Source organism: Rhineura floridana, chromosome 3, assembly GCF_030035675.1.
Source record: "Rhineura floridana isolate rRhiFlo1 chromosome 3, rRhiFlo1.hap2, whole genome shotgun sequence".
NCBI classification, from domain to species: Eukaryota; Metazoa; Chordata; class Lepidosauria; order Squamata; family Rhineuridae; genus Rhineura; species Rhineura floridana.
The window spans coordinates 124737018-124750456 of record NC_084482.1 but is presented as its reverse complement, the minus strand read 5'-3'; the positions used below and the strand labels follow the sequence as shown (position 1 = coordinate 124750456).

At 42.7% G+C, this 13439-nt stretch overlaps 1 protein-coding gene across 1 annotated transcript in view; it reads left to right on the top strand.

The window, feature by feature from the left end:
- CAMKV (CaM kinase like vesicle associated) overlaps nucleotides 1-4078 on the top strand; it is a 96590-nt gene extending 92512 nt beyond the window's left edge. The window contains exon 11 of the mRNA XM_061617777.1: nucleotides 2099-4078. Within this exon, the coding sequence (XP_061473761.1) occupies nucleotides 2099-2461 (363 nt within the window). The 3' untranslated portion in view covers nucleotides 2462-4078. The remainder of the gene's footprint in view (nucleotides 1-2098) is intronic.
- Nucleotides 4079-13439: the final 9361 nt, after the last annotated feature.

Sequence of the window (13439 nt, the reverse complement as noted above, 5' to 3'; positions counted from 1 at the left end):
GGAATTGTCGCTCTGTGAGGGGAATATGGCTTTCCTAACAGCTCGCAGGACCCCTTCACAAACTATACTTCCCAGGATTATCCGGGGGAAGCCATGACTATGTAAAGTGGGATAATAGTGGAATAATTGTATGGTGAGAATATGGACACAGTCCCCAATGCCACCTCTACCTTCTCCTGCCCAAAGGCATGCTTTTTGACCTTGGGAAGGAGGAGGTACCAGCAGGTGATACAGGGGCTTTTGGGAGGTGTTCAGCTGGAATACTCAAAAAGCCTTGAGACATCCCCATAGAACATGTCACTATAACTTCCAACATAAATGACATGTCTTCCCCTGGCTTTGAGGCAGGGGAGGAGTGGTGTTCAGGCAGCACCCTTAGTTTTCCTAAAATTCAATGAGGAAGAACATATTGAATATTGTTTCATTCAGCTAGCAATGCATGGCAGTTTTTTGTTGTTTAAACTCTAATGTATCTTTCACTGAGGTTGCTCATGGAAGGGACCTTATATCACAAACAGGTCATTCAGATCTGAACTCTGTGTGTAATTGGCACATTAGCTTCTCCACATTCCTTTTTTCCCCCAGTCAGGAATATTCATTGTATTATGCTACTTACCGTCCACACCAGTGGGCAGAGCTTGATGGAATGTATTCAGGCTGTGTTTTTCAGTCCCTTCCCTCAATCACCCCTCCACTGCCTTCTTGCATTCTGGCCATGAACACAGATATTTCTATACCTGTGTGTGTACATCTTTTTTTTAAAAAAAATCACATGGTGTGCACAAGAAGAAACATTACCAGCCTTATCCAGCCAGTTATTGTCATTTCTCACAAAGAGCAAAAGGAAGGCTTGTGTGTTTGTGGGTGCAGGGAGACAATATCCATTTCCATTTGTTTTGTTTTTTAAAGGTTTAATAATGAGGTCTTGCACAAGAATGATAAAGAAGTCCATTTTATTTATTTACTTATTTTAAATCCCAGTGTATGTATTGCAACTCTAGTTTCACAGGCAATTTCCCCACATTTACTTGTGTAGAAATCGGATAGAGTATCTCCTCCAAACTGGTCATGCTTTCAATAAGCAGCAGTCAGTAGCAACAGATGTCCTTCATTTGGAAATAGGCAGCTGAAAACAAATGGTTAGGTTGTGCTCAGGTAAAGAGCAAATGAAAGTAGCTGTGTGGCAACAGAGCTCACTCACCAAAATATCACCACACATGACAAACTGCCCACACACAGAAATGCACTTACAAGCTTCCACACCAGCACTAACTTCACATGTATATTGGGTTGTTTCTTCTTATCAGACTAGACATTCCACAGTATGGAGAAATCCCTATCAATTTTTTTAAAAGTATCAGCTGACATTTTGATGACGGCATCATGTTGACAGGGCAAAAAATGTGTGTGCCCACAGATTCCACAATAAAGTTCCATCTGGAAAACACCCTTAAAGTGGCAATTTTATTGAGACTTCAGTTGACCAAAAAACTAAGTTGGTTGACTGCAGTTTTTGAAGACTACCAGCCTACAGTAATATGATAAAGAATTCATACAATTAGCTCATTCATCATGAGATGAAATAAAGATCACAATACATTTTGGGGCCTAGTTGGGCCAAGAGTTTCATAAGATTTTGAATATTAGGCAGGCGCCATCTCTGCTATATTTTCGGCGCCTTTTGAAGACTTTCCTCTTTCAACAAGCCTTTTCGGTTGAGACCTATCCCAGTCTGCATCTGTGTTAGAATTGCTTAATATGTTTTTTAATAATGTTTTTAACCCTTTTTTAAAGTTTAAAAAAAGTGTTTTTAATGCCGTTTTGTTTCAATGTATTTTAAGATCTGTTTTTATGATGTTTTAAAGTGTTTTTAGCGCTTTGTTTGCCGCCCTGGGCTCCTGCTGGGAGGAAGGGTGGGATAAAAATTAAATAATAAATAATAAATAAATAAAAGATTTTGAACTAGTGACATCAAAGTGTGTGCATGTGTGTAGAGGAAGCATAATGGAGGTGTTGCTATTATTCTTTCTGAAACAGTGAGAGGACATTAAATTGCTCTGTTACAATGAGCAACCACCTTTCTCTTGCCAACCTGCAGAAAGCTGTTCGAGTGACCACAATGATGAAGAGACTCCGAGCACCGGAGCACACAGATGCAGCAAAGGCAGCAGCTCCTGCTGTCGCCACGACAGACAATGCTGCCCCAACAGAGACCACTGGCACCCTACAGGCAAAAGCTGAAGCAGACAGCGCAGCACCAACCACAACAGCTGAAGCAGCCCCAGCTACAACAGCGGCAACACCACCTGCTGCAGCAGCAAGCCCAGGAGAAACGACATCAACAGCTCCACCAGCCACGGCAGAAACTCCAGCTACATCGGCAGCCCCAACTACATGTAATGGGGAAGAAGCCACCGCTCCTAGTGCCACGCCAGAGTCCTGGAATGAGGAGACTGGCTGAGTCAGAGGGGAGCAGGGCAAGGGCAGGGTTGTACCTCTCTTTGTTGTATTTCTCTTTGTAAATAGTCACTGGCATGGTACCCTCCCCCAAACTGTCCTGGCTTCCCAACCAACCCTCTGCGTGTGGCTGTCAGTTTGTCTGACTTTTATATGTCTCCAGCTAGGTGCCAGCAGAGTTTCTATTTTTTATGTGACAGAGTCCAGGGAGACCCTAATGGGCCCAGGTAAACAACAGGTGGTTGTAGAGGCCCAGTCCATTGCATGAAATTCTCTCTTCCCCTCTCCCTCTTTTCCTCTGCTTTCCTTTTCTTTGTCCGATCTGATGACATTTGTTGATTTTTTTCCTTACTACTAGCTGCCCCTAGGGCATTCTGTCAGCTGACTTGCTACCCTGCTTCCAGGCTCTCTCAGTCTGGTTGGGTGAAGCTGGAGCAACCAGATTAGACTCAGTAGCCATACCTTTCTGCTGACTGATTTGCTATACCATGGAGGTATGGGGAATGGGACTAATGTCCAGGTCAGGTTGTGTGACATAAGAGGGCCACACACTGCCGTGGTAGATCTCTCAAATTAGTCATATTGAGGTTGCATGTCGAATACATATGTTCAGCTGCTGGTAAAATCTTGTGTGGCTATTTACCTCCATGTCCACCACATGGTTGTGTGTGAACAAAGCTAATGCAAAATCCATGTGCAGTGTATGCGTGTGTGTTTGACCTTCCACTGAACTGTCAATATATTGACACAATTGGGGTGTAGTTATCTATGTATTTGTGGGACACGATTCTCCCTGGGGACAGGAGAAAACTCTTCAGTTGGAAAACAAGTCACCTATGAACAAGCTGGCACAAAGGCAGATGGAAAGGTGTGTTATTATTATCATTGACTTGCCACATTATCCCAAGAACTCAGGGCAAAAAAAAAAATGTTGTATTATTGTGGATTATGAGACCCTTAAAGAGGGATCTCCAGATTGTGAGAGGCAGTTGCTAGGAGACAATATGTCAGAAGAGTCTAATGCCTACATGATCTCCAGATCAGAATTATAGAGTAGACAGGTGAATCCTAACCTACAACAAAATACTTTAGTGAATTCTGCATGTGATCTAGCTTAGTGAAAATTCACAGAAGCGAGCCATGTTTGAACCATGGGAGAATCAGAGCCACTTTTAGCTATTTGCATTGCTGCAACTTTACATGTTTTTGTTAGGTAACTAGATGAAAAAGAAGATGGGCTCCTGTCCCTTTAATGTGTAGAAGAGGGAGTTTCTGCAGGTGCAACTCATCATACAGAGGTGAAAAAAATTAGACCTACCCAAATTTCCTCTGACACAACTGAAGGCATTAAGCCGGGAGGGAACCTGGTATTTAAGGTGGAATGGAGTTCAGAAGCCACTAAGTGTGGCAAGAAAGGGGGGGTAAAGGAGCAAGCAACTTGCAGAATAGGATCTGCAGAAAGCCTGTCTGCACTAACCACTTGAACATGTGTTCCCTCAATAAGTACAGGAGACAAAGAGCTCATCTTCCAGTAGATAATGGAATGTTCTCTTTCATTCTGAGACACTTTATTCCAACAGCTAGCATTCCTGAGCCTGTGTAATAAACACTGGAGTCATCATTTTTGTCTTTTGTACTTCCATTCCCTCTATAAAACAGAGAGATGAAAACATCTCTCTGCCTCCAGAGATACTGTGAAGATAAATGTATTTTACTTACTAGGAAATTTAATAATTCTATATTTCTTACAGGATTTGGTTGACATGCTATAAAACAGAAATAGAGCCACATGAAATGTTAATGAATAGTTGTTTCAGAATTTTTTCAAAGTAATGTTCATCCAGGTTGTGAGCAAAGATGAGAAATCAGGTAATCGAGGGCTGTGCTATAGCATATGCAAAAGGAGACAAATAGCACAATCCTGTACACATTTATTCATAAGTCCCACTGAGTTCAGTAGGACTTATTCAGAATTAACATACTGTGGCACAGGGATGGAGACTCAGACTCCAAGAGGGAAAGGGCAGTAAATCAATGGTGGAGTAATACTTTACATGCAGAAGGTGCCTGGTATCTCCAGGTGGGGCTGGGAAAGACTCCTTGCCTGAAACCCTGGAGAGCTGCTCCCAGTCATTGTAGACAATACTGAGCTAGCTGGACCAAAGGCAGCATCTAATTTCCATCAGCCTCAGTCACCATAGCCAAAGATCAGGAAGGATAGGCGTTTTAGTCCAGCAACATCTTCAGGACCACATGTTCCTCATCCCTTCAGTAGGTCGGGGTGCCTGGGTTAATGCTGAGCATCTAAAAAGTTGTGGAGAGAGGATGTACTTTTGAGGGGAGAAGTGTGCTGCCCCCTTCCCCCCCAGCTGCTTTACCCCAGATGGTGTTCCCAGATGTGTGTTTTGTGCAACACTTCTGCAGAGAAAAAAGGCAGAGAGAGGATGGTGCAGGAGAGAAGCAGCAAGCAGGGAAAGGGTTGAACATCACAGCCCATATTTTTTTCTCTTCAAATCATGCTGCCCTCTGTCTGCCACTTTTCAGCTATTTGGCTGCAGACCCCAGTAGTAAAACCCAGGTCACTGGCAAACATAAGAGTGTTCCATCTTAAGTCAACCGGCATGGGCTACACTTATGGGGATATTTAGCACATTAAAATACTTGGTATTGTTGTATCACAACTATTCCCCCTATGTAGCTGCTAAGAGCCCAGCCGTATTTTTATTTCTGTCTGAGAGGACAACTTTATTTAGCAAAATGAAAAAATTTAAACTGCTCTGCAGGGTGTGGAATACAATACTTCTAGCAGCCTCCTCTTCATTCCTGATATATGGACCAATCCTCGGTCTGTTTGAACTATACCTGAACAGTCCAATGTAACGCTATGAATAGAACCAGGGCACCAGCCCCATCTCCAGCTATCTGCGTAGGGATGGCCTGTCCATATGTGGCAAAGACATTTAAGACTTTAAGCACATAGATCCCAGTTGGACAGGCCATTTTCCATGGATAGTGAATGCTGGGCTGGTGTGCAGGCAACATATATATGGCCAAACTGGGCCTTTCAAATATCCATACTAGCTCCTTGATGGAGAAGGAAAGCCTGTACCTCTTGTTGTTTTTGATGATTTCATGTGAACTGGATATATGTGCCCCCAAACAAAAGCCTTATTTTTTTTCTAATTCTGTATATAGTGGGCAATGTCTTATGTCAATTACTTTGAGATCTAGAAACACAGGCTTCTTATAGCCATAGGCTACATTCATCAAAACGGAAGAGAAATATTAGCACCTTTATTATACTCAAAAGTTTAATTCCAAAATAATATTCCTCACCACAGTGCAGCCTCCTGTTGCTATGATTGCGAAACAAAAAAGGCTTGCTGGGATCAGCAGGGATTGATGTCATGGAAAGGTCAACCCCCAAGCCAAGAAGGCCCACCGGTTTCATATATTAAGCTTTCCAGCTGTCATCCTAGTAGTCAAGGACTGGAAATATTTGTTCCTGCTTCAAGTTGGTTCCTGAGCCCCTCCCTCTCTGTGGGTGTTTTTCCAAAAGAGAGTGTGAGGTCTGTGTATGACTGCTGGTGTGAGCAGCCAAAATGGTTCTTCTCACTAGTATAACAGCTTTGCTCTGGGAAAGGAAATGCTGCGGACTGCATGTGTGTGATTCATATAGTAAGTAGGTATGTGTGAGATTAATACCTCACCCCTTGCATGGGTTATGATATGCGTGCATGAAAAACAGAAGGCAGTCTGATTTGAAGTATGTGTACATGTTGCACTGTTCTGTCTGCACATTCATGTCTTGTGTTGAAGCCACTACTGTATGTGTAATATATGTACAGGATTGTACAATAGGCCTATAGGTATACAGTCACCTCTTAAAAGCACAGCTCAGGTCAAACACCAGGTTCCTGTGGTTTCCAGTGTTTGTTCTAAGATGGCATGTTGTGCCTGGGGGACGAGAAGAGTTGCTGTGCTGTACTGTTGTGGTGGTTCACACCAGCCCCTTGTCCTTAAACAGGGTAGTTCTGTAGTACTGGGGATCTGAGACGCTCTGGTTCTCTAATCATTGCAAATGAGAATGGCACCTAAGCAGACCTGCTCCTAATTTGTCCAGTGTGTGATCATTTTGAAGATTAAATGGTGGAGTCAGATGTTTATTTCAGCTGTTGGTGAAATACAAAAGTCTTTCTTTAAGGCACTAGAGAAAGTTTCTCATTTTTTAAGAAGCATTATTTCATATGATGAGTGTTTTTCCAATATGAATTGTGCACATTTCACTAAAGAATCTAGCTCAGGATTGTATGCATTTACCTAAATTAGCCATGCAAAAATGTGCAATATACTTCATTTATTCATTATTTTAAAAATAATATAGAATGGTATAAACAGGAATGTTCTATATCAGGCTATAGATTGGCCAGTACTACAAATGCATAGATTCCTTAAGATCTTGTTGTGTGTCCATTCAGGCATTAGAGACTGCTTGACAGTACAAGCCTTCATACTCCTATGAACGTACTCCCATGTAAGTGGTTATAGTATTGCAGCCTAAATCTCACAGGCTTTAATCCTATAGACACGTATCCAAGTGTATGTCCCATTGAACTATTTTAAATAGAAGTTATGTCTTTGTGACAGATTGAAGTTAGTAGGAGGCTATTTCTTTGTATGTGCAAGGGCCTTGGTTTCTTGTAAGCTGCCCAGATAACTGTATCTTACGGAGTGGCTTAGAAATGGTGTGAATGAATAAGCAGCCAGTAAGCATGACAGCTCAAAGGAGGACACAGGTCATATGGGCCCCTCACTCATTTCAGAACAGAGAGCTTAAAGCAAGTGGCACAACAGCTTCAGAATCACATGCAGCTATTCATTTTCATAAAAGGAAGAACTGTAAAATGCCACATATACTACTCAGCATCACTCACCTTGGGGAGGGGGAGACTCACCTCCGCCACATTCAAGAACAAGTGTGACTCAAGTTGCCATTACCTTTCCTGACGAAGGCTCATTACCTTTTACTAACAACATAATATGCAAAAATCCTACAGCTATGCTTTCTCTATCTCCACATCTTGATACTGACAGAAGCTCTACCTGTCTGTCACACACCTGTTAGATATAGCTTCTGTCAGGAAAATAGGTGGCAATCCTCTACATGAACCCCATTACTGGATCTTGCTGTCCCAGGCTTAGCCCTACATAAGGCACACTAAGGAAAGCCTGTCTCTTGTTGTGAACAGGTTACATGGTAGACCGGCCCAATGTATGAGGCCTTCTCAGCCACCTGCTTGCCTCTGTTCCTGCCTCCAGCATTTCTTTCCCTTATCTTCTCCCTCACAAGCAGCTGCATGTTTGTAAGTTTGAGTTAAGTCTATGAAATTGTTTTATTTCAACTACAGCCACCCAGAAATTCCTGTGTAATTGCTGCACTGTACCACTGGAACAAAAATAAAGTCCCTTCTAACGATAAACTGGGAGAGCACCTGCTACTGCATTGTCTGTCTCTGTATCTTCACTGTACTCACCACCCTCCAAAGGGCTGCCTTTTCCCAACTAATGCCAGGGCTATGAATAATGCTACCTATACAATATAGAGATAGATATTGAAAGAAGTCAGATATAAACAGGGATGCATCTATATCGATTTTATACCTGGTTTTAATCCAATGTAAGCTCCCTGCTTCTGCCCACCTTTAGAACCAGGAGGAAATCCTGCCAATTGAGACTGGTTTGAAGCCAGTATAACATTGCAGAGTAGACATGTCTTAAGGTAAATAGGTTTTTTGTTTTTGTTTTTATTTCACTGAGCTCCCTACTTTCAATGCCTAGGCTCTGTTGTACCATCTTGCATTCCTCAAGCAAGAAACCAAATTTACTGATGTCCCCAAGACACAAAATGTGTCCACCTACCTCCATATGTTTTGATGGCTGTAAACTGCCCAGAGAGCTTCGGCTATGGGGTGGTATATAAATGTAATAAATAAATAAATAAATGTGGGTCCCTTATCTCATCATTTATGGCAGAGATGGGGAACCTACAGCCCCTTCATGCTGCTGGATCTGGAAGCCACTCCCAGTACAACTGAGGGCATTTTGGGGAGAAAGCCTGACCATTCAACCAGCAGCTCCTCTCAGTCAGTATTTGCCTACTAGTTTGTGGCACTGAAGAGGAACAAGAAAATGCAATTTCATGTCCTGCTCGCCACCTCACCACCAGTAACACACCCTTAGGAGACCGTCTGCTAGAAAATACTGTTACAATTGGTAGAATAAAAATGGCCTTCTAGATTACAGATGACAGGAAAGTGGAAGAAGGAACAAGCTAATCACGGTAAAGCTAAGGTCACAATCACACATGCCTTCTGAAGTGCTTTAATGATCACTTGAGAATCTTACCCAACTTCTGTTAAAATGCATAAAAAGTTACATTTTTTCCTGCTTTAAATAACATCACATCAGCTAATGCAGAAGACATTCCTCCCACTTACCTATTCCAAATGCTGACCCATGTAGTCATGTGACTAGGCTCAGCGGCAATGCCACCATGGTATGGTCAGCAACAGTCTGACAGTGTAGGCTCCTTTCTATATTACCTGCACACATGTTCTACTGTCATTTTCTTCACCTCCCCCCTTCCCAAAGGACTAGATGGATCTCATTTGATTTACCAGGGCTTTTCTGATGTTCTCAGCAGTGACAAAAGTGACACTTTAATGCAGGTAGGCTAGCTTAAAATATGAAAAGATCATTCCCAAATATGTACCTGTATGGGGAAAATGGTGGATTAGAAGACTAAAAATGTACTTCTAGACAGAATGTGTCTGTTCACAGCAACACAGAAAATGGAAGAAGGTTGAAATGCAACTGTAAATCCATCTTCCTACCTGGCTCTTAATTGGTTTTAAAAATCTGATACAAGTGCATTTAAAACTACATTTTTGTCATTCATACCAAGGACAGGAGAGAGGTTTTAAAGCCCTCTGAGCGATACATGTGAAATCTGTCCAAGATTCTATCAACCAGTATTCAGTTTACAGGTCAATTATGCAAGTGTGTTGCAAGGCCCATCGTGACATCCAGCTGCATACAGTTGTGCAGGCTAGTAAATATTTTATAGTTATCTGCAAAGCTAATATCTTTGTTCTGCACATAACAGAAGGCTTGAAAGAATCCGTTGGCAGTGTCTGCATTTACTACATTCAAATGTCAGCAGAAAAGTCTTTTCCAGGTTTCACACGCAAAATGTCAAGTTTTACAATCTTTTATGCAGTTCGTGACTATCTGCAACTGCATTTAATGAAATACAAATTATGTTGAATTTTTAATTCCCACAGAAATGTCTTCACCAGCTAAAACCCACCAGACCTATATAAAGTTCTGTATTTCTTTTTTTTCTGGATACCATATTATACAGCCATGAGAGCTGCTGATTGTGCGATCAGCTGTAGTGTGGGGAGCTCCAGCCGCCCTGCTCCAGCTGACAGTGATCAGCTGTAGTGCACAAGCTCCCTGTGCTCCAACTGATCATGCGATCAGCTGTAGTGCGGGGAGCTCACATGCTCCAGCTGATCCCTGTCGGCTTAGTGTGCAATCAGCTGGAGTGCGGGGACTTTGCGCACTCCAGCTGATCGGTCAGCTGTAACGCGGTGGCTGGAGCTCCCTGCGCTCCAGCTGAATGTCCCGCTGGCGCTGCCATATTACCGGAACACCGATAAGCGGGGCCCTATTGTACATGTGCCTGCTGTAGAATAAAAAGGTGGGGAAAATGCTGAAAAGCAATGATACTGTTCACAATGTTTTCCTTTTGGAAAGGAAAGGGGCTTCCCCTCTGCCCAGTGCACACCCACCCAATCTCCTCCCCTCTCCCTCCTCCTACCCTCCCTGCCCCTCCCCCAGGTCAGTGTTGGACTGCGACCTGGGAGACCAGGGTTTGAATACACACAGCCATGAAACTCACTGGGCGACCTTGGGCCAGTCACTGCCTCTCAGCCTCTGAGGAAGGCAATGGTAAAACCACCTCTGAATACCGTTTACCATGAAAACTCTATTCATAGGGTTGCCATAAGTCAGGATCAACTTGAAGGCAGTCCATTTCCATTTTCAAACATGATTGCACAGAAATAAATCCCACTGAACTCAAAAAGTATGCACCCTCCATTCTCCTCCCTCCTATCCCCTTCCCTCCCCTCCTCCTTCCTTTGCCCCTCCCTACCCATCTCCATACCCTTCAAATCCCCTCCTTACCCTCCCCTTCCTCCTCCCCATGGTCAGTTTTACCTATCCTAACCATGATTGCATAGGAGTAAATCCCATTGAACTCAATAAGCATGCAAATGATCAGACCTGCCTTTCCCCTTCTTCCCCTCCCCTCTCCCTCCCCCCCGGTCAGTTTTACCTATCCCAGCCTTTCCCAACTAGTGGGCCACCAGATGTTGTTGGACCACAATTCCCATCTTTCCTGACCATTGGCAATGCTGGCTGAGGCTGATGGGAGTTGTGGTCCAACAACATCTGGTGGCCCACTAGTTGGGAAAGGCTGACCTATCCTAAGCATGATTCCATAGGAGTAAAACCCACTGAAGTCAATAAACATGCAAATGATCAAACCTGTTCTCCTCCCGTCCCCCTCCTGCCTGCTCCCGTCCCCCTCCTCCCCTCTGCCCTTCCTCCCCTCCCTTCTTCCTTCTTCTTCCTCCCCTGCCCATTCCAGCCCTCCCTCCCTCCGGTCGGTTTTACCTATCCTAACCATGATTCCATGGGAGTAAATCCCACTGAACTCAATAAACATGCAAATGATCAAACCTGTCCCCCTCCCCCTCCCCTCCCTGCCTGCACCCATCCCCCTCCTATCCTGTGCCCTTCCTCCTCCTCTTCCTCCTCCCCTCCCCATCCCCTATGGCCAGTTTCACCTATCCTAAGCATGATTGCAGGGGAGTAAATCCCACTGAATCAATAACAATACAAATGATCAATCCATTCTCAGCGCACAGGATCCCATTTCTTACCTCCTGGATTAAAAAGCAGAGAAATTCACTAACAGGCAAAAAACCTTGCGGTTCAAGAACGTACCTATAGCCCACAGATATTTCTATCAAACTTTAGAAAGCAGGGAAATTGGGCAGCTATAGTGAATGCACCAGGGGAGCAGGAGACCTGACCTCCTCTCTGAGATATTGTACTTCCCTATAAATTGGTCAAAATGCAAACACAATTTGGGTTGGTCTTTCACAGTCCAATCCACTTCCTGTGTAGCTTGGAATAATTTTGTAACATGTGCTTCTGAGCATATGGTGAGTGATGGCAACACCTGCAATCAGCCCAAATAACAGAAACAAGACATGCTGTGCTGATCTTGTTTTAGCAGGGAGGAAATAACATTATTAAGGCAGTTGACATAGTTCAGATGGTCACTTTAAATATTTTTGGTTTACTCTGCAATTTTAGTGAAGTTTCTTATAGGAAATCATTTTCTTTTGTTTCTATTTCTGTGAATATGTGAAGTACAGCAACACTTTGCAAAATTTACAGTAAAAAAACTCCAAACATAACTGTGGAATAATGGCACTGACTATTCTGCAGAATAGTCTCCAGTGGACATCAGGAGTGTCTCAATTTGCACAAGATAAAACTGGGAGGTAAAATATATTACAGCAAAATTCTAGATGTGCTCTATGTTTTTAATTGACCGTGCCCACCTTGCCTTGAATGTAGTGGTTTAAATATAGCAGGCTGAAAACATGCATCCTCTTTTTTCTAACAGCTAGAGTCATTGCTGAAGTAGTAAAATATTGTAATCTGTCTGATTTTACATCAAATTGCAGATTCAACTGTTAATGCGCCCCCCCCCAAAATAGAACATAACCTCCAATTTGAAACACAAAAGGCTGTCTTCACCATTATATGACATTGGCCAATAAAAAGGCTTTGAAATTAATAAAAATAAATTTTACACAGATTTCTAGGATGAATAATGACGGAAATAAAATTTTCTAGATTAGATTCTCTGTAGAAACATTAGTAACACAGGAATGAAGTAAGAAGAACACCAACAAACATACAAAAATATAATTCTCCATCTTTGGAGGTGGCAGGTGTTGCCACCGCTCACCACATGCTCAGAGGCACGTTACGAAACCCAAATTGTGTTTGCATTTTGACAAATTTGTAGTGCAGTACAATATCTCAGAGAGGAGGTCAGGTCTCCTGCTCCCCTGGTGCATTCACTTTAGCTGCCCAATTTCCCTGCTTTCTGAAGTTTGATAGAAATATCTGTGGGCTATAGGTACGTTCTTAAACAGCAAGGGTTTTTGCCTGTTAGTGAATTATCTCTATTTAGCAAAGCTCAGCAGGAGTTATTGCTGTTATAGAAACTACATAATGAGTTCCATTAAGAGAAATCTTGCTAGGCCAAATTGTAGATTTTCCTGGGATTTGTGGCTTGATGTTTTTATTAGATATAATACAGACAGTATGTGAACCTATTGTTTCCATGCTTTGAAAATAAACAACAGCTTCAGCAGCCATTGGCTTCATTTACAGTTTGAAGTGCTGCTCCTTTGGGGAAATTGCAGGGAGAAAAAAGGTATCAAAATACATTCAGTTAAAAAACCCCATAAGCATCCCAATTATGGACCCTTTCAAACCTTTTGCAGAAAAATGTGCTGGAAACTGGCTTAACTAAAACTGGGGTGAATCAATGCTTGATTTTTAACTATTTAAATCTTGAATTTATCCCAGCATGCATATATGAACAGAATTGCTATAAATCTTAAATCACTTTCAACCCCCTCCATCTGAAATACCTGATTGTGCACTGAATGAAGCATTACCAACCTAAGATCAGCAAGTGAAAGACCTACAGTAACATAACTCCACCTCCCCAACAGAAACATCCACTCACACCCAGCCAGTATATGGATCTGCGCGTGCACACACACACAGAGCTCCCCCAACTTATTTTTCTCTCTCTTTCC